At 35.9% G+C, this 24,961-nt stretch overlaps 1 protein-coding gene across 6 annotated transcripts in view; it reads left to right on the top strand.

Moving 5' to 3' along the window:
• The window catches only part of FNDC3A (fibronectin type III domain containing 3A), a 143,240-nt gene that overhangs the window by 80,871 nt on the left and 37,408 nt on the right, over positions 1 to 24,961 (top strand). For 5 of the 6 annotated variants that reach the window (XM_042914279.1, XM_042914352.1, XM_042914116.1 and 2 more), the window contains 4 exons: positions 13,453 to 13,693; positions 17,631 to 17,900; positions 19,033 to 19,091; positions 24,239 to 24,396. In XM_042914279.1, coding sequence (XP_042770213.1) covers positions 13,453 to 13,693; positions 17,631 to 17,900; positions 19,033 to 19,091; positions 24,239 to 24,396 — 728 coding nt within the window. Of the gene's footprint in view, positions 1 to 6,640; positions 6,727 to 13,452; positions 13,694 to 17,630; positions 17,901 to 19,032; positions 19,092 to 24,238; positions 24,397 to 24,961 lie in introns of those variants that run through there. The other variant, XM_042914444.1, reaches the window with a different exon arrangement.

The raw sequence follows: 24,961 nt of genomic DNA, 5'->3' as shown, positions 1-24,961 counted from the left end.
ATCCCTCTTTTGATGAATTTCTCACACTGCTTAATTATTTTTCTCTCCTGAGAAGATCATGAACTCTTAACAGTTCCTGTACTTAGCAGTGTTCAACAAATATATATTGAGTGCTCATATATGTCAGGCAGTCTTCTAGATAATTATGAAATACCCATGAATAAGAGACACAGATCTCTGTCTCTGTGTAGTTAACATTCTTGTGGAGAGAAGAAAACAATAAGCATAATACATGGATAAATTATGTCATGTGTTTGGTGGTAAGTGATGGGGTTAGACAAGGAAAGAAAACAGAGCTGGTTACATTTTAAAATAGGGTAATCAGAATAGGCATCATGGGAAAGGTGACATTTGAACCAAGTGTTGAAGGACAGGTAGGAGTTAGCCATGTATTTTGGTGGGGTGGAAGAAGAGGATTCTGAGAAATAACCAGTGCAAATGGCCCAAGATGAGAACATGCCTGGAAATGGCAAGCTGGTCACTCTGGCACTACTGAGTCCTCAAAGTAGTATAGTAAGTAATGAGGTCAGGGAGGGAACAGGACCAAATCATATAGGACTCATAACTTTATTTCCTCCATGCTGAGAACAGCATCAGTCGTATAGTAGGGACCCAATACATATTTGTAAATCAATCAAATAATCATCCAAATTGAGGTTCTTTAGCTTTATTTAGGCCAAGAGCCACTAAAATAATTTTCTTGTATTATTTCTTTTATCTTCTCATTTCTGTACCTATAAAGTACCTTTAGTTAGCTTGTTCACTCAATGAAGTCTAGATTTCTTGACATAAATAAGGTCTTACACAGTTCTGTTTTAGTATGTGTTTGTACCCCTCTCTTGGTATGTCTAATTGCATATCCATTTTTGCAGGCAAGTATCCAAATCACCCCAATAAAGCAAATATTGCAATAAAGGGAGTCAAATGAATTCTTTGATTTCCCAGTGCACATAAAAGTTACATTTATGGAGCGCCTAGGTTTTGAACCTTTGACTGTTGATTTGCACTCAGGTCATGAGCCCAGGCTCATGGGATTGAGCCCTGCTTCATGCTCTGCACTGAGGGTGGAGCCTACTTAAGATATTCTCTCTCTCTCTCTCTCTCTCTCTCTCTCTCTCTCTCTTTCTCTCCTTCTGCCCCTCTCCCCTCACCTCTTTCTAAAATAAAAAAAAAAAAATTATGTTTATACTATATTGTAGTCTGTTAAGTGCACAATAGCATTTTGTCTTAAAAAGTGTACATATTTTTATTTAAAAATATTTTGTTAGAAAATGCTATCATCTGAGCTTTCAGTCAATTATAATCATTTTGCTGGTGGAGGGTCTTGCCTTGATGTTGATGGCTTCTAACTGATCAGGGTGTTGCTTCCTGAAGGTTGGGGTAGCTATGGCAATTTCTTAAAATATGACAACAGTGAAGTTTACCACATTGATGGACTCTTTTTTTTCCACTAACAATTTGTCTGTAGTATGTGATGCTGTTTGATAGTATATTTTACCCACAGTAGAACTTCTTTCAAAATCAGTCATTTCTCTTAAACTCTACCACTGCTTGCTTCATAAACTAAGTTTATGTAAAATTCTGAATCTTCTGTTGTCATTTTAACAGTCTTTACAGCATCTTCATCAGGAGTAGATTCCATCTCACGAACTCACTTACTTTTGTTCATCCATAAAAAGCAGCTTCTTGTCCATTAAAACTTTGTGGTGGGATTGCAGCATTTCAGTCCCATCTTCAGGCTCCACTTCTAGTTGTGGTTCTCCTGCTGTTTCTCCCACCTCTGCAGTTACTTCTCCGCTAATGTCTTGAACCCTTGAAAGTCATCCATGAGGGTTGAAATCACCTTCTTCCAAACTCCTGTTAATGTTGATATTTTGACCTCTTCCCATGAATCATGAATGTTGTTCTTTTTTTTTAATCATGAACATTCTTCATGGCATCTAGAATGGTGAATCCTTTCTTGAAGGTTTTCAATTTACTTTTTCCAGATCCATTAGAGGAATCACTATCTATGGCAGCTATAGCCTTACAAAAAGTATTTCTTAAATAATAAGACTTGAAAGTCAAAATTACTCCTTGATCCACGGGCTGCAGAATGGATGTTGTGTTAGCACACATGAAAACAACATTAATCTCATTATACATCTCCATCAGAGCTCTTGGCTGACCAGGTGCATTGACAGTGAGCAGTAATATTTTAAAAGGAATTTTTTTCTGAGCAGTAAGGTCTCAACAGTGGACTTAAAATAATTCAGTAAACCATGTTGTAAACAGATGTGCTATTATCCAGGCTTTATTGTTCCACTTATAGAGCACAGTAGATTTAGCATAATTCTTAAGAGCCCTAGGATTTTTGGAATGGTCAATGAGCATTGGCTTCAACTTAAAGTCACCAGCTGCATTAGCCCCCAACAGGAGAGTCAGCCTGTCCTTTGAAGCCTTAAAGACGGGCATCAACTTCTCTCTAGCTGTGGAAGTCCTAGATGGCATTTTCTTCCAATAGATGGCTGTTTCATCTATGTTGAAAATCTGTTGTTTTATTAGCCACCTTCATTAATTATCTTTAGCTAGATACTCTGAATAACTTGCAGCTTCTGTATGGCACTTCTGCTTCCCTTTGTACTTTTGTGTAATAGAGATGGCTTCTTTACTTAAACCACATGACCTAACCTCTCCTAGCTTCAGACGTTTCTTCTGCAGCTTCCTCATTCCTCTCAGCCTTCTTAGAATTGAAGAGAGGGCTGTACCCTGGATTAAGTTTGATTAAAGGAAATGTCGTGGCTAGTCTGATCCTTTATTCAGACCACTAAAACTTCTTCATAGCAGCAATAAGGCTGTTCGCTTTCTTACCATTTGTGTGTTCACTGCAGTAGCACTTTTAATTTCATTCAAGAACTTTTCCTTTGCATTCACAACTTTGCTAACCGTTTAGTACAAGAGGCCTAGCTTTTGGCCTAGGTTGGCTTTCAACAGGACTTCCTTCCTGAACTTAATCGTTTCTATCTTTTTATTTAAAGTGAGAAACATGTGACTCTTCCTTTCACTTGAACACTTAGAGGCCATTTTAGGGTTATAATTGGCCTAATTTCAATATTGTTGTGTCTTGGGAAATAGGGAGACCTGAGGAGATGGAGATAGCAGATAGGGGAACAGCCGTTTGATGGAGCAGTCAGAACTCACAACATTTATTAGTTAAATCTGCCATATTATGTGGATGCAGTGCAGTTCATAGCACCCCAGACAATACAGTAGTAATATCACTGATCACCTTAGCAAATATAATAATAATCAAAACGCTTAAGAGGTGCCTGGCTGTCTCTGTCAGAGCACGCAACTCTTGTTCTTAGGGTCATGAGTTCAAGCTCCACATCGGGTGTGGAGCCTACTTTAAAAGAAAGAAAAGAAAAGAAAATGTTTGAAATATTGTGAGAATTACCAAAATGTGACACAGAAACTCCAAATGAGCAAATGCTGTTGGAAGAATGGCACCAATAGACTTATTTGCCATATGGTTGCCACAGGCTTCCAGTTTTTGAAAAAATGCAGTGTTTATTTGCAAAGCTCAGTAAAGCACAGCACAATAAAACAAGGTATGCCTATATTCACATGCTCACCTGATATTTTCCTTTCTCCATGGTTTTGTTAAAGCTATTGTCTGAGGAATGCTACTCATTTGCTCATTTCTGCCTATAGAAAATCTACCCATGCTTGAGGACCTAGGTCAAATTATTTGTACCACCTCTTAGTTATATATTACATGCCACCAGTATTATAATTGTGGGATTTTATGGGATTTTACATTCCTTCAGGATAGGAGCTTCCTTTTAACTACTTTTGTTCTAGGAATAACTCAGATGCGGTTGATATTTCATAAATATTTGTCAAATAAGTGAATAAACTTAACAATAATCTTACTGGAAGGATTATGTGAGGCTAGTGGGACTACTATTATCTACCTTAATTTAAGATTAAGACTGTCTCTAGGAAATGTATCATTTTCAAGTACACAGGGCTAATCAAGAGACAAAAATCTATAATCTCATCATTATGGAAATAATCTAAGTACTCACTATGCAAAACTGGATTCTAGCATTTTGACATCACTGTCAAAATAACCCCCCATTTCCTAGCATCCACGATTTCTAAAGTTAGAAAATAGTTATTAAGAGCCAGGTTCTGGGCACAGCTAAGCACTTAGTAATTGTCCAAAATTTGACACATAAGGAAACATAATTTTCTTAGCAAATATGGAACCTGGGAGTTGAGCCAAATGTTAAGACACATAAATAGCTATAATAAGTATAGGTTGCATGTGGCTCAGCAGGAACCAAATGGCACACATGCTAAATGCGTGAATCCCGGAGCACCTCACCTGGGTGGCTCAGTTGGTTAAACGTCCAGCTTCAACTCAGGACATGATCTCATGGTTCCTGGGTTCGTGCTCTGCATCGGGCTCTGTGCTGACAGCTCAGAGCCTGGAACCTGCTTATTCTATGCCTTCCTCTCTTTCTGCCCCTCTCCTACTCACATATGCGCTGTCTCAAAAATAAATATAAAAATAAATAAATAAATAAATAAATAAATAAATAAATATAAATAAACATAATTTTTTAAATTTAAATGCATTAATATTTGTCATCTATGGCCTTCTTTTAGACTTTTATGCAGTTATCTTCTTTTTTTGCAACAGGTTTCATTGCCTCTAATCCCTGCTATATGTATGTGTATCTTTTGGTGAAAGGCAGTGATCTAAAGAGGGCCAAAAATGTATGTTGCTGTGTTATCATATAATTAAAGTACATACTAATAGGATTCAGCAAATTTATGCATCCTAAAAAGTTAGGTCAAGCAAGTAAGGACTACAGAAATAAAAATCCAGTGTTGGGATTGTTTAACTCTTTTGCTGAGGAAATAATAATATTAGATACCTTAGAGCATATTGGGGCAGAAAAGTAAAAGGTCCCAAAGGTACATAGATCTTAATTTAAGATTAAGATCAAGATTTTTTTTTAAATTTTTTAATACTTACTTTTGGGAGAGAGAGAGCACAAGCAAGGGAGGGGCAGACAGAGAGGGAGACAACAGAATCCAAAGCAGGCTCCAGGCTCTGAGCTGTCAAGCACAGAGCCCAACACAGGGTTCGAACCCACGAACCAGGAGATCATGACCTGAGTCAAAGTCAGACGCTTAACTGCCTGAGCTACGCAAGATTAAGATCAAGATTAAACAAAAGTACTTACGGGAAAAACATATGAAGAAATTATGATTTACCTAGGATATATCAGCCTTTAAATTTGTGATGTTTGCACCAATGGCATGCCCCTATTAAGTTTAGAAGCACTTCAGATATTAACTCATCATTTACTCATACGTATATTTTAACTTCATTTTTAACAACATTAGGGTATCAGTAACTTAAGGAATAATTGGTTCTGTTTTTCTCATTTGATATTTGCAAAACCCAAACCTATTAATGTTAAAGTTGCTAATATTGTACTGTACTTCCTCTGTATTCTTATTCAAGACTTCTATATTATTGTTTATTTTATAATCTTTGTACTTTATTGCTCTATACTTCAGCATTCTACTCAAAAGTAATGGGAACCTGCATTTATTCTGTTTACCTTAAGTTTTGAAAAGAAGGTTGCTATTATAAAAATGTAAAATGCCCTTGCCTTGAGAGGCATAGAGTTCCTAAAGACAGTTTTCCCCCTTTGCCACTAGTGAACAAAAATAGTTCTTAAAATAGTCACTTAATTTTTAGTTACATAACTTACATTGTTGGGTCAGAAAATGAATCCTCATTTTTAGAAATCATTACTTTTTAAAAAGTATTTTTTATTAACCATGAAACTATATAAGATACTGTCCAATATGAGAGACCTAAAACTAGTTAAAATGATATGCAGAAAGAAAAATTGTTCACTAGATTCTTAAATATAAAGGAACATTAATTTTACGAACAAGCTAATAGAAAATAGAAAATGTATTCAGTGATAATGCATAAGTATAGTTGTATATTTTAAATATATATTTTTCTGATCATGATTATGTAGAAAACTTGGAAAGGGTAAGAATAGGGCAGGAAAAAGAATTGCACTGAATGTTATAACCTAGAGTCACACTCTGTAAACATGTATTTCCCTTTAGCCTTTTGATGAACTACAAAATTACAAACATAATTTTAGACATAACCTTAATGAGCTTTATAGTTTAACAAGAAAGGGAAGCTTGTGAGAGACTGACCTGCTTCAGCAGAAGCAGAAATATGTGCCAACTGAACTAAGATATCAAATGGGGAAACAAAAACTATAAAACTCAAAACACAAAGCAAACTCAGACACAGAAAACAGATGGTGATAGGAGTAGAAGGAACTTAATTTACTGGCAAATTATACTAACTCAGAGACCTGAAGAGCATTGCAGCACAGAATAACACTTGATATTTTAGTGATGAAATTAATGATTTATCAAGAAAAGATTATAGACTACCTGAATGGGATGCCTGAAAAGCAGCATCAAAAGTTCTCTCCTGCCTTTCTTTAATGACCCCCCTGTTTTTTTATGGAATGTGTGTTGTTATGGTGATGAGAGAGTACCTGACAGGAAGGGGATTGTAGATCTCATAATGTGGGGAAAGGGGCTGTGTCAACTTCAGGAAAATTTCAGATTACTCCTTTGAGCTGGACTTGGGATTTCACTTTGCTTTTATGTCAGCACACAGCAGTGAGGCCTACTTTTTTCAAAGATTTTACATACCTGTCTGATCTCTGTCTTCTCTGTCTCTCCTTGGGAGAACAGCTAAAAGCCATGAGTAGCAGTGTAAGGGACTGCAAGGTAGTGGGACTTAGATGTTTAGGTGCGGATAAAGAGTTATAATAGGAGTTGGAGATAAAGGTTGTGGTTACTTACTGACATTATTGTGTATGTATGTATAGTTAGGTATATAAATAAATATCTGTTGAATGAGTGGCCAGAAATACCTATATTATTATTTAATAACTTAAAGTGGGAATAGTTTTAGGTTCAGGGTGAAGCCATAGAAGTAGGTTGCTAAAAATTAAGCATAGGCAAAGGTTGTAAGAGTTGAGGAAGTTACAGAATTCTAATAGCATGGTGGTGTTAAGAGGGGGGAGAAGGTAATGTGGCATTCTAGTAGAACTAATGGAATACATTATTTCTGATCATATCATTGATTCAGCAAATTTCTTTGAGCATCTGCCATATCTAGGACTTGTTCCAGGTGTTAGGAAGAAGATGGTAAGCAGAACAGATTTGTCATTTATCATATATTCTGGTGGAGAACACAGATAGTAAATACAACCTCCTTTTTCTGCAGCCCCTTTTAATTATGTTTGTGTTCAATAAAGGGGGGGAAACAAAGCTTTGTCTCACTAGAAATTGTGTGGCATATGTGGTTAGATGGTCAGATCTCTGCGGATAGCCCTATTTAATTCTATTTCATTGTCTTATCTTTGTTTTAATTTTTTTTAACAAAGACTAATTTGTATTGTATTTTATCTTTTTTTCCCCACAATTTGTTGATTTTATTTTAATCATCACCATTGGTATACCCTGTTAATATAAAATTCAGTGTCTACATGGTTGGTTTTTTGTCAGCAGCTGGACTTAGCGGATAGTTTTGTGCCCCCAGCCTCACCCTAAAGCTACTGGCTGTTCAGATGGTTACTTGAAGTGGAACAGTTCTCTACACTTTCTTGGTCCTAGTCTGCCTAGTTGTGTTTATTTTTTGGTTTGTTTTTTTTTTCTGTTTCTTAGCTTTCTTTTTTAAAATTGTGTTAAAATATACATAACAAAATTTACCATTATAACTTTAAATGTACAGTTCAGTGGTATTAAGTATATTCTGTGTTGTACTCCCTTCACTACCATGTGTTTCTGAACTCTTCAGTTGCAGAACTGAAACTGTACCAAATAAACAATAGCTTCCCATTCTTCTTTCCCACAGCTTATCTTTGTATTTTAAATGTTTGTTTTCAGAAGAAAAGTGGTTTTTAATTTCATAAGTAATTTAGCCATTTCTATTTAACCAGTGAGATATCTCACTTGTGTTGTGAAATTTAAAAAGACCTTGGAGGACAGGTACCTGTGGATTCTGTGTCTACAAAATGGATATGACATGGAATTAAAGCCAAATTGCAAGAGTTCAAATACTGGCTCCTCCACTTACTGCCTGTGTGATCTTAGTGAGTTACTTAGCATCTGTATGCCTCAGTTTCCCCATCTGAAGAATGGAGATAATAGTACCTATTTGTAATATTGTTACAAGCATTAAATAGTTAATACGTGTCCCTTGAGGAACTTACAGTTAAGTTATAAAACACATGCATTTGGAAAGTTACAAACACTGCAGTGTTATAAATACCTACCAAGTGATACAGAATAAATGTAATAGAAATGATAAGAGGGAGAGGTCATTGAGATTGTGGTGTCGGGATAGGGTTCATGGAAATCAATCAAAATAAACCTTCTGCAGACCCCTAGCCCCGCATCTCTACCAACATTTGGGGTTACGTGTTCTGCCCTCTCATCTCAACTAACACTCTTCCTTTTCACCTAGAACAGAGACAGACTTTCCTGCTCCTGTCTAGACCCAGTGCCCCCATTGGAGTCTTGGATCCCATTCCCTTTTGCCTGCATTTTCTCCTCTCTCTTCCACATCATCAATTTCTTATTCTCTGATGGGTCATTCTGATTAGTATATTGGCATGTTGTAATTGCTCTCCCTAAAAACAAATTTTAAGATATTTGATTCTGCTACTACTAGCCACCCCTCTATTTCTATGTTCCCCTCTGCAGGAATAGTTCCCAAAATTGGGCTTTTATCTCTCTAATTCTGCTCCCCACTTTGTCTCTTACCCACTCCAGTCAGGGTCTGCCCCTGTGATTAGGGGATGAGGACCAAAACTGTCCTCATCCAAGTCACAGTGACTTTCACATTGCCAAATCCAGTGGTCAGCTTTTAGTCTTCATTTTACTTGACCTTTCAGCAGCAAAGTTGATCTTTCCTCCTTAATACACTTCACCAAACTTCCAGACTCCACAGTCCTCTTCCTACCTTGCTTGGTTGCCCTTTTGCAGTCTTTTCAGAACTACAGACTAGTATATCTAACTACATACTCAACATTTCCACTTAGATGTCTCATAGACATAAGCAAATTCATGTGTCCAAAACCTAAAACTCCAAATCTCACCCCCCAAAATAATTTATTCTACCCTACAGCCTTCCCCTTCACAGTTGATGGAACACCACCCTTCCATAACTTCTTGTTCTCACTTCTCCAGTGGTGTCATCAGCTCATCTTGTTGTTCTGCCTTCAAATATATGCAGAATGCGGATGTCTTTTTACCACCTGCTCCAACCCACCACCATTTCTTGCCTAGATACTGCAATAGCTTCCTGTTTTCCTTGGTTTCCCTGTTTTTTTCCCTTGCCCTACAATCTATTCTCAACTCAGTAGCCAGAGAGTAATCCTATTAATTGTAAGGTTATATCAAGATTTCTCAACTTTGACACTACAAACATTTTATTAGGCCCAATAATTTTTGTTATAGGGAATTGTCTGCTGTGTTGTAGGGTATTGAGCAGCATCTCTGACCGTTCTACCTACTAGATTCTGGTAGTATCTGCCCCCAGTTGTGACAGCCAAAAATGTCTCCAGATACTGCCAAATGCCCTTTAGGGGGACAAAATCACCTCTGGCTGGGCACCAGTGGCTTATATCACCCTTCTGCCCAAAACTTTGTGATTGTTTTCCCTTTCACTGAGAGTAAATACTGAAGTCCATGTATTTAATAGCTCATATGGCCCTACCTGACCTGGCCACTCCCTTTAACTCTTTGACCTTACCTGCTTCTACCCTTCCTTCTTACACTGAGCCAGTTGCACTGACTTCCTACTAAAGCTACTTATATCTATTAGGGGCTTTGTTCTGTTTTCTCTGCCCAGAACACACTTCCAGATTTCTCCATGGCTAATTCCTTCAGTTCTGCTCAAATTATATTTTGCCAATAAGGCGTATCCTAGTCACTCTATCTTATCTGCAATCTGTCCTACTCCCACAATACTTCTGGTCTCACTTACCTGTTTTTCCCCCCATAATATTTATCACCTTGCAAAATTATATAAATGATTTACTTCTGTTTTTGTGTTTATCCTCCCTATTAGTGTATGTGACCCTACGAAGACATTACTCACATTAGTTTCTTGCCTTAATTATTACCAATGTCTTTGTTGTGGTCAAAAACAAATTATTTTTTAGGGGTGCCTGGTCAGTTAAGCATCCAGCTCTTGATTTTGGCTCAGGTCACGATCTCCCAGTTTGTGAGATCGAGCCCTGCTGTCAGTGCAGAGCCTGCTTGGGATTCTGTCTCTCTCTCGCTCTCTGCCCCTCCCCCTGCTCAAGCTCTCTCTCAAAATAAAAATAAATAAACTTTAAAAAATGCTTTTAAAATGAATGGAGAAGGTAAAGTTAGAGCTAGATATGGAAGGATGGATGGGATTTGTGTAGTTATAGATTAAGGGGAGGCAAAGAGTAGAAGAAAGATGGCACAAACAAAAGTCCAAGATACAGAAATGTATAGGTCTGTATGAAGATAGGTTTTTAGTATACCAGCCTGGCTGGAGTTAAGGGTTCAGGATTTGGTGTAGAAGAAAAATACATCTAGGAAGGTAGGTTGGAGCAAGACTGAACAGTGTCAGAGAATATGGACTGTAATCCTATCAACAACGGGAGTCATTTAATATTTGTGAGTTGGAGAGTTGATAATGGTGAAAGTAGTGTATTGCAACAGACACTGGTTTGGCTTATTCAAAATCCACTCCAGACTCCTAATGTCCCTTCCTGTGGGTTAGAGGGTGAAAAGCTATGGTTTCCAGATTCTCCAGCTAGGGATCCAGATATTTCATTTCTACCAATTACATACACTTGTCTGAGGCTTTAAATTCAAAACTGAGTTAAAATAGGGAGAAAAGCAGGATATGTGACATTTATTTTGCTGGAAGCAAGGCATTTATAGTTCTAGAGTTAGTATGTAAAAAACAGCGAAGTCATTTGGTCTTCTAGTCCTATGTTACAAGTCCTCTCCTACTCCAACAGGTAAGGGTAGTTTAATAGGCTGTTTTAATTGTAACTATAATTTTTCTAAAGCAATAATTATTTATTTGTAATTTAAGCTTATCTATACCTAAACAAGTGTGTTTTCTAATATATCTACCAAGCATGTATATATTTATAATACAAAAATTGCTACTTTTTTTTTTTTTAAGTTTATTTATGTAATCTCTACCCCCAGCATGGGGCTCAAACTCATAACCCCAGGGTCAAGAGTTGCATGCTTTTCCTATGGAGACAACCATGCACCCCCAAAATTTGCTATTCTTAAGAAAACTTGGGGTGCCTTGGTGGCTCAGTCGGTTAAGCATCTGACTTTGGCTCAGGTCATGATTTCGTAGTTTCTAAATTCCAGCCCTGCGTCAGGCTCTGTGCTGACAGCTCAGCCTGGAGTCTGCTTCAGATTCTGTGTCTCCCTCTCTCTGCCTCTCCCCCACTTGTGCTCGCTCGCTCTCTCTCTCAAAAATAAATAAACATTTTCTTTAAAAAAAAAGCTTTTAATAAATAAATAAAAAGAATAGTAAAACTTGTTCTTCCTGAAAATATCAGGATTTGCCTTTAAGTTAGCGCTTTGCATTTCAATAATTTTCTGTTTCTTTAGGAAGGGGAAAAGTATTATTATTGATTTCTTATACCTTGATAGTAATCTTGTAAGTCTAAAAAGGTAAGGGCCCTTGGGGCACCTGGGTAGCTCAGTCGGTTAAGCATCAGACTTCGGCTCAGGTCATGATCTGTATGTGGGTTTGACCCTGCGTCAGGCTCTGTGCTGACAGCTCAGAGCCTGGAGCCTCCTTTGGATTCTGTGTCTCCCTCTCTATCTGCCCCTTCCCCGCTTACTCTCTGTCTCTCTCAAAAATAAATAAAAGTTTAAAAACAATTAAAAAATAAATAAAAATAAAAAGGTAGGGGCCCTGTTTTGGTAGAAGAATTCCTAATTTTGAGATAAAATCCTATATCCAGAAGGCTTTCCTTGTAGCTCCAATGAGGTTCAAAGGGAATAAATCTGTCATTTTAAAAACTCCTTTCCTACAGTTTAAACCCCATTTCAAAAAGGTATGATTTCTAAGATTAGGGTATGGGTTAGGGCCAGAATAATGGTTAGGGTTAGGGACAGTGTGAGGATATGTGCCTATTATCCAGTACTTCAGAGACCTCTCCAGAAGGATAACTTCAGGGTTAAGGTTAGAGGTTAGAGTTAGGCACATACCCTCACACTGCCCCTAACCCTAACTCTAACCATTCTTCTGTCACTAAACCGAACCCTAATACTAGATCTGAGGGGAAAAAAAGATTTGGTGTATATATAAAATGGAATATTACTCAGCCATAAAAATGAATGAAATCTTGCCATTTGCAACAACACAGATGAAGCTAGAGAGTATTTATTATGCCAAGCAGAATAAGTCAGAGAAAAACAAATACTAGATGACTTCACACATATGTGGAATTTTAAGAAACAAAACAAATGAGCAGATGGAAAAAAAAAAAAAGGAGCAGAGAGGCAAACCAAGAAATAGACACTTAACTATAGATAACACACAGATGGTTACAAGAGCGGGGGCGGTGGGGTGTGGGGAGTTGGCGTTAAATAGGTGATGGAGAATAAGGAGTGCACTTGTGAGGAGCATCCAGGGTTGTATGGAAGTGTTAACTCACTATATTGTGCACCAGAATCTAATTTGACACTGTATGTTAACCAACTGGAATTAAAATAAAAACTTTAAGAAAATATGTAATTTCTAAAACTGAAAGCCACAGATACTTTGCTTAACTGGGAGTTAATAATATATTAGGTGTTTGTCTCCCTTGAAAAGATCCTCAACTGTTAAAATTCTCCTGGTCATGGTCATAAGAATTTTGTACCTAAATGCAATATATGGTTGATTTTAGATACCTGGATCCAGTTTTTTTCCCCATATCTATTTCACAGTTTGTGTTCTTTCCACAGCTTATTCCTACCCATAATATGGAAAAGGAAATTAATTCCTAATCCTGTTGTTATTTGACCCAAAAATTTCCTTGAGTCTCCTTTTGTTGTTAACGCATCACTAAATGCACATAACACATAGGAATAAATACCTGATATTGTAGTTCATTATTTCTATTATTATTTAGCTAATCTCATCAGTGTTTTAAGATTTATATTGCATTGTATAATAAAAACTACCTCATCTTGTTCACTACTAATTCATGTGTACTTAGTGTATTTAATATGAACTTCTAATGAACTTCTAATGCTATAAAAATTCCTACTCTAACCTTTTACAAAAGAATTGCTTATATCTTATGGAAGAAATGTTTAATGTTCAATTTGTAGGTTATTGAAGACAATGGTGTTCGGAGAGTTGTTGTGGTTCCTCAGGCACCAGAGTTTCATCCTGGTGGTCACACAGTTATACACCGTTCTCCACATCCTCCTCCTCTGCCTGGTTTCATTCCTGTCCCAACCATGATGCCCCCTCCACCACGCCATATGTACTCACCAGTGACCGGAGCTGGAGACATGGCAACACAGTATATGCCACAGTATCAATCTTCTCAAGTATATGGAGATGTAGGTAAGATAAAAAATATTCCTATTTTATGGAATTAGTTCTTCTTTACTTGGATAGAACAGATGCTGTCTATCCTCCTATTATATAAAAGAAATGACCAACCTAGTGTCATACTCATGTTCTCTTGCCCAAGCACTGTGTTAAGTATTTCATCCTCATGATCACCCTTCAAAGCAAAAAGTAAACAAAATCAAAAAGGTAAAATAACTTCTATCATGCAGCAATATTTAGTGAGGATATGTTCAAACCAGAGCTTTTCTTCTGTCTTGCCAACTAGGCTCTGAGGAAAGTTTTCAGCCAGGAGTAATCATACTGTTGTTAAATCCTTAAAGCTGTGATGCCACTTACCAAAGTTGCTAGGTTATGTAAAGGACTGAAAAAACAAAATAAGATACAACATTGGCCCCCGGGGAGTTGACAAATTATTGGGAAGAATAGACAACCACACACACATCCACAAAGAAGTAATCTTATTCTTTCCTATGGGTTTAAATACCATATACTAATTCCTCTCAGGTTTGTATCTCCAGCCAAAACCTGGCCTCTAAGCTTCAGAAGGCTTAATTTCTTCTTGATACCTCCACTTAAATGTCTCATGCATCTCAGTTATATTGTTTCTAAACATAAATCTCAATTATGTAGCCTGCTTTTTCTGTCGTCTTTGTCTTGATACGTGATACCACTGCCACTCAGTTTGCTCAAGTGAAAGGCATATAGTCAAATTTGATTGTTACTTCTTTAACCCCTGCATCAATTGTTACCAGCTTTACTTTCAGAAGTTTCCCAGTTTTATCTTTTTTCCCCACTTCTTCTCAAATCTAGTCCACTGTCAGCTCTTGTCAGAACAACTGCAAGAGCAGTTTTCCAGTTGGTTCTCTGCTGTCATTCTTGCCCCCAGCCATCCAAGCTCAGCCAGAGTGATCATTTTAAAATATAAATCTGATTTCTATTTTTATTTAAACTTTTCATTTTATTTAGAATAAAATCCTGAACCTTGCCTTAGACCAGGATTTCTCAACCTCTGTACTCTTGATATTTGGGAATGGATGAGTCTTTGTTTTGGAGCACAAAACTGCATTGTAGGATATTCAGGAGAAGCCATGCTGTCTACCTACCAGATGACAGTAGCATATCAGCCCACCCTCCCCTATCCTCACCCAGTTGTGACAACTAAAATTATCTCCACACATTGCTGAATGAACCCTATGGGCCAAAATTGGCCCTGGTTGCAAACCACTGGCCTGGATAAGGCCCTGCCCTGTGGCCTCTACTGCTTTGTTCCACTTGTCCCCATCCCACCCCCTTCAGCTTTTCAAAACCTCCAAGCTCTTTTTGAGAACACCATGTTCTCTCCACCAGGAATGCTCTTTTCCCTTTTCTGTAGAAGGCTCTGTTTTTTTCCCGATAGATTTCAGCTTTCATAGAGACCCTCTGTGATCTTATCAGTCACTCACACTGAAACCTGTTTCCTTCACAGAACTTAACACAATTTGATTTTGTTTTAATTTGTATGTCTGTCTTCGTTGTTTGACAGTAAACCCCCTGAGAACTAAATCTTTTTTATTTGTCACCTGCACTTAGTAGTATCTATCATTAATGTTTAGTAAATTTACAGAGTAAACAACTCTAAATATAGAACTTTAAATACACAGCATAGCCTATAAGCAGTATCTTATATGTTATGTCATGTATCATATATACTTTTCAAACTTAACTTCTGTTGCCCAAGTAATGCATATTGATTCTGTGGGTCTGGGTGGAGTTTGGGTTTCTGCATCTCTAACAAACTCCCAGGTAAGGCTCATGCAGTGGTCCAGTGAAAACTTGAGTAGTAAGAGTTTATACTACAAATCAGTCTCATTCTTCTATTATGACTTATTTTTAAAAAGGTGTTTGAGAAAATTACAATAAAAAACTAGATGTGATAATTATTGCTATTTCGCATTGTTAGAACCCATTGTTGTTCAGAGGGGATATTAGAATACATGGATATGATTCATAATGTTGTGAAGTAAAGTGAAAAATACAAACCCATTAAAGGGTACAAATTTAAAAACTAGCTACCCGGTGATGGAAGACAAGAGTCGTATTGTATTTAAGATTATAAGCCAAAGCATCCGCCACTGGATCCAAATAACAGTTTTATAACCGGTAGCTGCCTCCATGAAAAGGAAATTCTAGCTCCTTCATATAAATATATGCACAATATGTATATTTGATATAAATGTTCAATCAATATGTTGTTTTTATGTCTAGCATTTTTTCATTTAGGCTATTTAAGGCTTAGTTCAAGAGTGTAGCATGATGATACTCCCTGCTTATGGCTGAAAAGTACTACATTATGTGGATATAACATTGTTTACTCATTTATTAACTGATGGGCATTTGAGTTGTTTCCACTTTTTGTCTATTATGAATAATGATGCCTTGACAGTTGTAAACAAGTAGACAGGTTTTCACTTCTGGGTATATATCTAAGAGTGGAATTGCTGGCTTATATTGAGAAGCTGCAAAACTTTTCCTTAGTGTTTGCACTATTTTACATTTCTATCAGCAATGTGTGAGGGTTCTAATTTCTCCATATCCTTGTTAAAACTTGATTCTAGCCATTCTGGTAAGTATGAACTTTTGTCTCATTGTGGTTTTGATTTGCCTGTCTCATTACTGATATTGAACATCTTTTCATTTGCTTTAGTGGCCATTTGTTTATCTTTTTTCAAGAGATCTCCATTCAAATCCTGCACTCATTTTTTTAATTTGGGTTATTTGTCTTTTTATTGTTGAGCTGTAATAGTTTTGATGTATTCTGGATACAAGTCCTTATCAGATTTATGATATGCAGGTATTTTCTCCCGTATTGTCTTTTCACTTTCTCAGTGGTATCCTTTAATGCAGAAAAGAAAATTTTGGTGAATCTGATTTATTTTTCTTGGATTGCTTGTGCTTTTGGTGTCATATCAAAGAAACTATTATCTAACCCAAAGTCATACAGATTTACAGCTGTGTTTCCTTCTATGAGTTTAATAGTTTTACTTCCTACATTTAGGTCTTTGACTCATTTTAATTTTTGTATATGGTGTGAGGTAGGTGTCCAGACTCATTCTTTTACATGTAGATAACCAAATGCCTATTTTTTTTTATGCTAATGTTTTATGTACCTATCCTTGTGATACTCATTTCAAGAGTATTGTACTAATTTTCTTAAAACACTGATAAATGAAAACTTTACTAAGATTTTTGAGGCTTTTTAAAAAATATTTTTCTCATTACAGATTTTAAATTAAAACTAAAAAACTCTGAAGACAATTAATTTAACAATATTTTTGGAGTTTATTGATTTTATTATAGTGTTATGTGACTTTTAGTAAAATAAATATGTTCTTCTGAATCACACCCTTGAGTTTATGATATACAGAGATGCAGTATTTTGTACCTGGATTCTGTTCTTAGTAAACAATCCCACTTTTTTTCCTTAATTCCTAAAACTTTATTTTTCAGTAATGATTTGGTTTGTGGTGTTTTGTTTTTTGTTTTGTTTTAGTCGTCAGGGAATTTAGGCAGGTGGTGGTTTTCTGTTTACGTATTTTATATGTTTGAAGTTGAAAGAGATGCTAAAAATGATGGCTACAAAAGAGCAGAAGAAAAAAAGAACTGTACACATTTCAATTCAGATCTTATTCCCCACCTATGATTATCATAACGTACCACCAAGCTGCTTCTGTGGAGATTAATAGTTAATTGGGAAAAGATGAAGAAGAGAAATATCTCTAAATTTATTTGATATATATAATTATAATCAAAAAGCTTGGTTCTGTCAGTTGATGGATAAATAGAAATAGCTTTGTTTTGCAGAATTATTCTTTGTAATGTTTCATAATAATTTTTATATAATGTAATGATAAATTTACTTCCCATTCCTTCTATTTTTATTTCTTCTTAGATGCTCACTCTACACATGGAAGGTCCAACTTTAGAGATGAAAGATCTAGCAAAACATATGAACGTTTGCAGAAAAAATTAAAGGATCGCCAAGGAACACAGAAGGATAAAATGAGCAGTCCACCATCATCACCCCAGAAATGCCCTTCTCCCATAAATGAACATAATGGGCTTATAAAAGCGCAAAATGCTAGTGGTGTAAACATAGGATCAACAAAGAACAAGTCCGGGAAAGGGAAAGGTGGTGCACAAATTGATACAGAAATAGAAGGTAACTATTTAAAACACTCATCTATTCCTGTTGGTGCTTTTCATCATTATTTAATCAACCAAAAGTATATTCTTTCAGTTATTTCATCATGCTCCAGATAAGCTGTAGATTAATAACACTTCTAAATGTGAGAAAAAGTTTTAGAACCCAAATTGTTGCTAGGGTACTTCTTTTTACAGTTTGGGAAAGCTCAATTAGTAATTTCCCTTATATTGTAAATTTTACTAGCCAAGAGAAATTTCTGTCTGAAAGAAAAACCCTAATAAAGTTCATTCATATTCATTTTCCTCTCTTTCTGTGCCTTTGACATGGCTGTTCTGGTTTTTATCAACTTCAGTTTTTTATTTCTCCCAACTTCTTTATATGTAAGTCCTTGAAAGCAACTCATTGTGTCATTTACCAGTCTATCTATATACTCTGTAGTTAGGATTGAGTAGTCTCCATTACTTTATTCAGAAGTTTTTTCTCTTAAAATCCCCATATTTCCTTAGGAACCTTCCCCAGCTTGTGAGTAATTTCTACTATATGAACTCTGAGCACTACTTCCTTTTCTTTATGATTTCCATTCCTCACCAACACATTTTAATGCTTTAACAACCTCATAACTGTTATATTAACAAAAATATTTCCCCATAATTTTGAGACCTTCTGATCATTCTGAAATCAGAATGAATGATATTTCAGAAGAGTTAAGCTAAAGTTTCAGATATATCAGTTATGAATACAAGTTCTGGTCAAGTCATTTATATTTTGGGAACCATAGTTAAGACCTTTTAAGAAACAAATAGTTAACTTGTAACTGTTAAGAGGTAGGAGATTGGGAAATGAGAATTTCAGAGAGTATTTTTTTTTAACTATGAAAAACAATATACTTTATATTAGAAAAACTTAGTGACTGGTTCAGATATATATATATATAATGGTATTATAATTAGTGATCACAGTTAAAATGGAAATAGAAACTGAAGTGAAGAATCCTGAAGAGCCACAAACTGCTGAATATGAACTAAAGTAAAAACTAGGAAATAAAAATCTCAGATTACAAACATAGTTTCAGAAGACACATTGTGGAGGGAGAGGGATGAATGTATTTAGTTCATTTTTTAATATTCTTTTTTTTTTTTTTTTTAAGAGAAAGATGAAGAAACTAAAGCTTTTGAAGCACTTCTTTCCAACATTGTCAAACCAGTGGTAAGTATTGTATGTATTCTCTTGACATTTATATTCAGTATTATTCACATAGGATTTTGGTATATTTTAATTAAGTCCTTTCTTAAAACCATATTAGAGGTACACGTGACTCTTGATCGTGGGGCCATGAGTTCGAGCCCCACATTGGGTATAGAAATTACTTAAATAAAAATTTAGGGTGCCTGGGTGGCTCAGTTGCTTAAGCGTCTGACTCTTGGTTTTGACTCAGGTCATGATCTCACAGTTCATGAGTTCGAGCCCCACATGCAGCTCCATGCAGACAGTGCAGACCCTGCCTGGGATTCTGTCTCCCTCTCTTCCTGCCCCTCCCCTGCTTGCTCGCTCTCTCTCAATCTCTCAAAAATAAGTAAATAAATTTAATATTTTTTTTTAAAAAAGCTGTATTATAAGTAATGTGATATCAATAATGGATCAGTGTAGATCTCATATAAGGAGAGATCTGTTGATCAGTGAAACAGAATAGTCAGTCAAGAATTCATTTCTTTTATGTTTTTTTTTTTATTTTTTGAGAGAGCGTGAGCAGGGGAGGGTCAGAGAGAGGATCCGAAGCAGGCTCTGTTGCTGACAGGCTGACACCAGCAAGCCCAATGCAGGGCTCAAACTCACGAGAGCCGTGAGATCACGACCTGAGCCGAAGTCGGACCCTCAACTGACTAAGCCACCCAGGCACCCCCAAGAATTCATTTTTTAAACTAGGATTTAATATATGCTTCATATGTCATTAAGCAATGACATTGAAAATCATTGGAAGAGACAAGGATGTAATAAATAATGTGAGTACCACTGATCATCAGTTTTTTAAAAATCTGTTTATACTATTTCCATGTGAAATGTATTCAGTTAACTCTAGATGTAAAAAGAATTAAACTATAGAAGAAAGTTAATATTCCCTAGCCCTTTATAAGTATAGATGTAACGGCAGAAATCAGAAAATCAGCAAAAGGTATGGCAGTAAAACTGGCTACGTAAAATTTTCTGCTTGTTTTTTAAATAGCCTAAGTAAAGGCTATCATTCCTAATAGGAAATATATTTACATCAGATTTGACATAAGATTAATTTTAAATGCTCATACAAATTGAATTTTTTAAGCCCATTAAAAAACGAGCTCCACTCTGACAGTGCAGAATCTGTTGTGTCTCCATCTCTCTCTGCCCCTCCTCTGCTCACTCGCTCTCTCTCTCAAAACAGAACTGAGTTTATACATGTAAATTATAGAAACATGAGCAAAATTATTCCATAGTAATAGCTAATGCAAGTTTACTAGTGTCAGATTCTATTCAAAGTACTTCGAAAACATATCCATTATTTTCTTTAATTCCAGAACAACCTTCTGTGTACTATTTTCCCTATTTTACAGAAGAGGAATCTGAAGCAAGAGCGGGTTTAATAAGTAGTATTGAAATTCAGTCAATGTCCTTCCAAGATCTATGTATATCACTAGATTTACTAAAAAAAGAAATTTGCAAGCCTTAATAGGATTGGTATTTGAATGACATACTGGCTAATACCAGCAGTATTTACTTGTTATAGTATATAATATTAAAAGTGTAATTTTTCAGGCCATAAATTGTGGAATAATTCTTTTAAAGAATTTCTTGCCCAGCATTATGAGGAAGATGTAATTTTGTAAAATAAGTCCTGTGTCATAAACAAAGTAATGCTGATTGTTTTGTTTTGCTTTGTTTTATTTTAGTTTGTTTTTATAGTTTGGGTAGCTATAACTCCTTTACTAAATTACTTGTGAAGTGTAGGTCAGGAGAGTGTGTGTGTATGTGTGTGTGTGTGTGTGTGTGTAGTTGTTTTCACATGCTCTGGTTCATTTAGAGCATCAAACTAAATGAGTTTTCACTTATTCCATAAATATTTGACCAGTAATAAAATCCCACATGCTGTGCTAAAAGCTGGAGATAGGATGAAAAGCAAAGGATAGGTATGGCCCCTGCCCTCAGAGCTTCAGTTAGTAGAATAAATCATGCAGTAAATATAAAATTCTATCTGTGAAGTGCCAGAACAAAGAGATACAGTGCTATAAGAAAATACAATAATAGGGGGGCTAGGCCTTGACAGGGTGTCAAAATAAATTTCCCTAAGGAAGAATAATTGAACTGAAATTTAAAGAAAAAGTAGTAATTGGATGTTGTGGGCTATGGGTGGGGGTGGGAATTAGTGTGGGGAGAGTAGTGCAAAGTGACCAATGTTTGAAAAATACTGAACATGGCACATTTGAGAACCCCCCCCCCCCAAAAAAAAAAGCTCACTCAGTGTGACTCAGGTGCAGTGTGTAGGGGAGAACATGGTGCTAATCTCAGCCTCAGCTACACATTCAGTGGTTGAGTGACCTACAAGTCACTTAACCTTTCTGAAACTACTTCTTCCATAAAATGGAGTATAATGGTATTGTATTTCCTCACATGCTAGAAATAATTAACTGTATAGATGAAAGTATTTGTCTTTATTATTGGGCTTCTTTGAAACTGTTTTAAGTCTCATTCTGTCAAAATCTACTGACATCTTTTTTTTTTTCTTTTTTCCTCCCTCCCACCCCCTATTTTAATAATGCTTAAAATTAGACATCGATTGCCTTTTATTCAGTACCTTTTTACTTTCAGAATTTTTATCCTCTCCTTTTCCTTTTAATGTTCACTGAAACGTCTGATGACTCCAGGTTTCCTTAGACTCGACCTTTGAGTTATCTTCAGAATAATTCTCTCACTTCCTGATCCCAGTATCCATACAAGGGGATTGTCATTTCAGTAGCTTCCTAACTACTGTTTTAGCTGAAAACAGCTGCTACCTAGAAGTGAGTTCAGTATGGAGGCATTGTGTAATGGGAAAAGAACTGATTTATTCAGGTCCTACTCACTACTAGTTGAGTGACTTCAAAGAAGTCACCTAATCTTTCTGAATACGTTTCTTCTGTAAAATGTATCTTTTTTGTCTTAGAGGGTAATTGCAAGAATCAAATGAGATGAATATAAAAGCAAATTTTACCTCTAAAGTAGCATACAAATAGAAGACTCATTTCAGATGATTTCCATATATTTATGTACTTATGTAAGTTCATAGGATATTTTACTGAAAAAAGTTACCAGGAATGGAATTCTTGAACTATAAAGTAAATTTTTATGATAGTTCCCAAGTAGCTCTACACAAAGATCATACCAATACATACTCTAATATATAGTCTTACCTACATTTAAGAGAGTGTGCATTTCTCCAAACCCTGAACACAATGGTTATTACTAGCTTTTTAATCTTCCCAATGTGTTGGAAGAAAATTGGTACCTTGTCTTAATTTGCATTTATTTAATTATGAATGCAATTACATGAAAATAAACTAAAAATGGATTAAAGGTCTAAATTTGAGACCTGAAAACATAAAACTCCTAGAAAAAAACATGGGCAACAATTTGTTTGACATCAGCTATAGAACATTTTTCTATATATGTCTCCTTAGGCAAGGAAACAAAAGCAAAATTAAACTATTGGGACTACACCAGTATGAGATACCACTTTACACCTGTCAGAATGGCTAAAATCAAAAAGAATATAACAAATGTTGGCAAGGATGTGGAGAAAAAGGAACCCTCATACACTTTAATGGGAATGCAAATTGGTGTAGCCACTATGAAAAACAATATGGAGGTTCCTCAAAAAGTCAAAAACATAACTATTATATGATCCAGTAATTCGATTACTGGGTTTTTACCCAAAGAAAACAAAAACACTAATTCAACACTAATTCAAAAAGATCTATGCACTCTTATGTTACAGCACTACTTACAATAGCTAAGTATGGAAGCAATCCCAAGCATCCATTCATAGATGAATGAATAAAGATGTGGTATATAGGTAACATATATACAATGGAATATTACTCAGCCATAAAAAAGAATGAAATCTCACCATTTGCAACAACATGGATGGACCTAGAGAGTATAATGCTAAGTGAAATGAGTCAGAGAAAGACAAATATCATATGATTTCACTCCTATGTGGAATTTAAGAGGCAAAACAGATGAACAAACAAGAAAAGAGACCAAAAAACAGACTCTTAAATACATAGAACAAACTGGTGGTTGCCAGAGGGGAAATTAATGTGGGGATGGGTGAAAAAGATAAAGGGGATTAAGAATACATTATCAGGGGTGCTTGGCTGGCTCAGTTCAATGGAGCATGTGACTCTTGATCTTGGGGTTGTGAATTCAAGCCCCACAATGGGTTTAGAGTTTACTTAAAAATAAAATCTTAAAAAAAAAAAGAAAAGTATACACTTACCATGGTGAGCACTAAGAAATGTATAGAATTGTTCAGTCTCACTGTATTATACACCTGAAACTAATACAACGTTGTATATATACTTCAACTCATTTCTATAAACCTTAACACAGTGGACACATTACTAACTTTTTAATCTTCCTAGTCTGTTGGATGAAAAGTGGTATCTTGTTTTAATTTACATTTATTTAATTGTGACTGCATTTACACATCATTTGTTAGATTATCAATTTATATTTCTTTAGTCAGTTTATATCCTTTGCTCATTTTTCTCGAGTTGTTTTCTTACTGTAAGACACTTTAGTTTTATTTTTTTAATTAAAAGCAGGGAGCACAAGCAGAGGAGAGGGGCAGAAAGAGAGAGGGGGAGGCCAGGGGGGAGAGAGAGGGAAAGAGAGAGAGAAAGAGATCTCAAGTTCCATGCTCACACAGAGCCTGACAGAAGACTAAGTCCCACTACCATTGGATCATGATCTGAGCCACAATCAAGAGTTAGACACTAGACTGAAACAGGTACCCCATAAGATACTTTCTAAATTGAGGAAATGAACCTTTTCAAATACGTTATAAGTGGACTTTTTTCCCCCATTCTTTTTTGTGTATGGTGTTTACACTAATAGTTTTAAGTGGCCCATAATGGTCCTTGGATTTTTTTATTGAACCCATTTGCCCTTTCACAATAAATTATATCTCTTCTACAAATGGATAGGCTTCTGTTTGTGAGCCATTTTGTATAAGTAGATACAGTAGATATATTTTGTTTAATCTTGAAACCTCATTAGATTTTCATTGTTCCTTGTGCTCATTACAGTTGTTTCAGACAGCTCTAAATATTATGTTTTTGCAGGCCTCAGACATCCAGTCAAGGACAGTAGTACTAACCTGGTCACCTCCTTCCAGCTTCATAAATGGTGAAACAGATGAGACTACCGTGCCAGAGCTCTATAGTTACGATATTCTGGTCTCAAGTACTGGGAAAGATGGGAAATATAAAAGTGTGTATGCGTAAGTATTTGTTATGTTTCACTCCCTCCCATTATATAAGCCAGGGGTTTATATAAAGAGCTTAATACTAATTTTGTTCTGTTTTTCCCTCTTGATGCTTTCATTTTGAATCTATTAATTGATAATTGATACTGATTTCAGTGTATGTAATCCCAATGCCAGCTGGTACACATCTGTCTACACTCCCTTGGAATAATTGCTTTCATTGGCCACATTCAGCTTTAGTAGTTTTCAGTAGACTCCCTAATAAATGTTTCACTGTTCACATATTCCTGAGATATAAGTATAAATCGTAGCAGTAGAAGCCCAGATCAGAAATGGAGAACTCTTAGATTGTGAACTTGTGAAATCAGGTAATTCTCCTCCAAGGAGTTGGCTTTAATTCTTACATGTCAAGCTAATGCCCTATTGTAAAATGAAGTTAGTATCATTGTTCCTTATTTGTATGTTAGTATGTTAATAATCATATTTTGATTGGTTCAAAAGTTTTATTTCCTTGGGTCAAAAGTTTCATTACACACCAAGAAGCCTTAGAGTCATTGGCTAAAAATGTGACATTTATGAC

This window comes from Panthera leo, chromosome A1 (genome assembly GCF_018350215.1).
Source record: "Panthera leo isolate Ple1 chromosome A1, P.leo_Ple1_pat1.1, whole genome shotgun sequence".
Lineage (NCBI taxonomy): Eukaryota > Metazoa > Chordata > Mammalia > Carnivora > Felidae > Panthera > Panthera leo.
The sequence above is the reverse complement of the archived record's forward strand: the minus strand, read 5'-3'. Positions and strand labels throughout refer to the sequence as shown.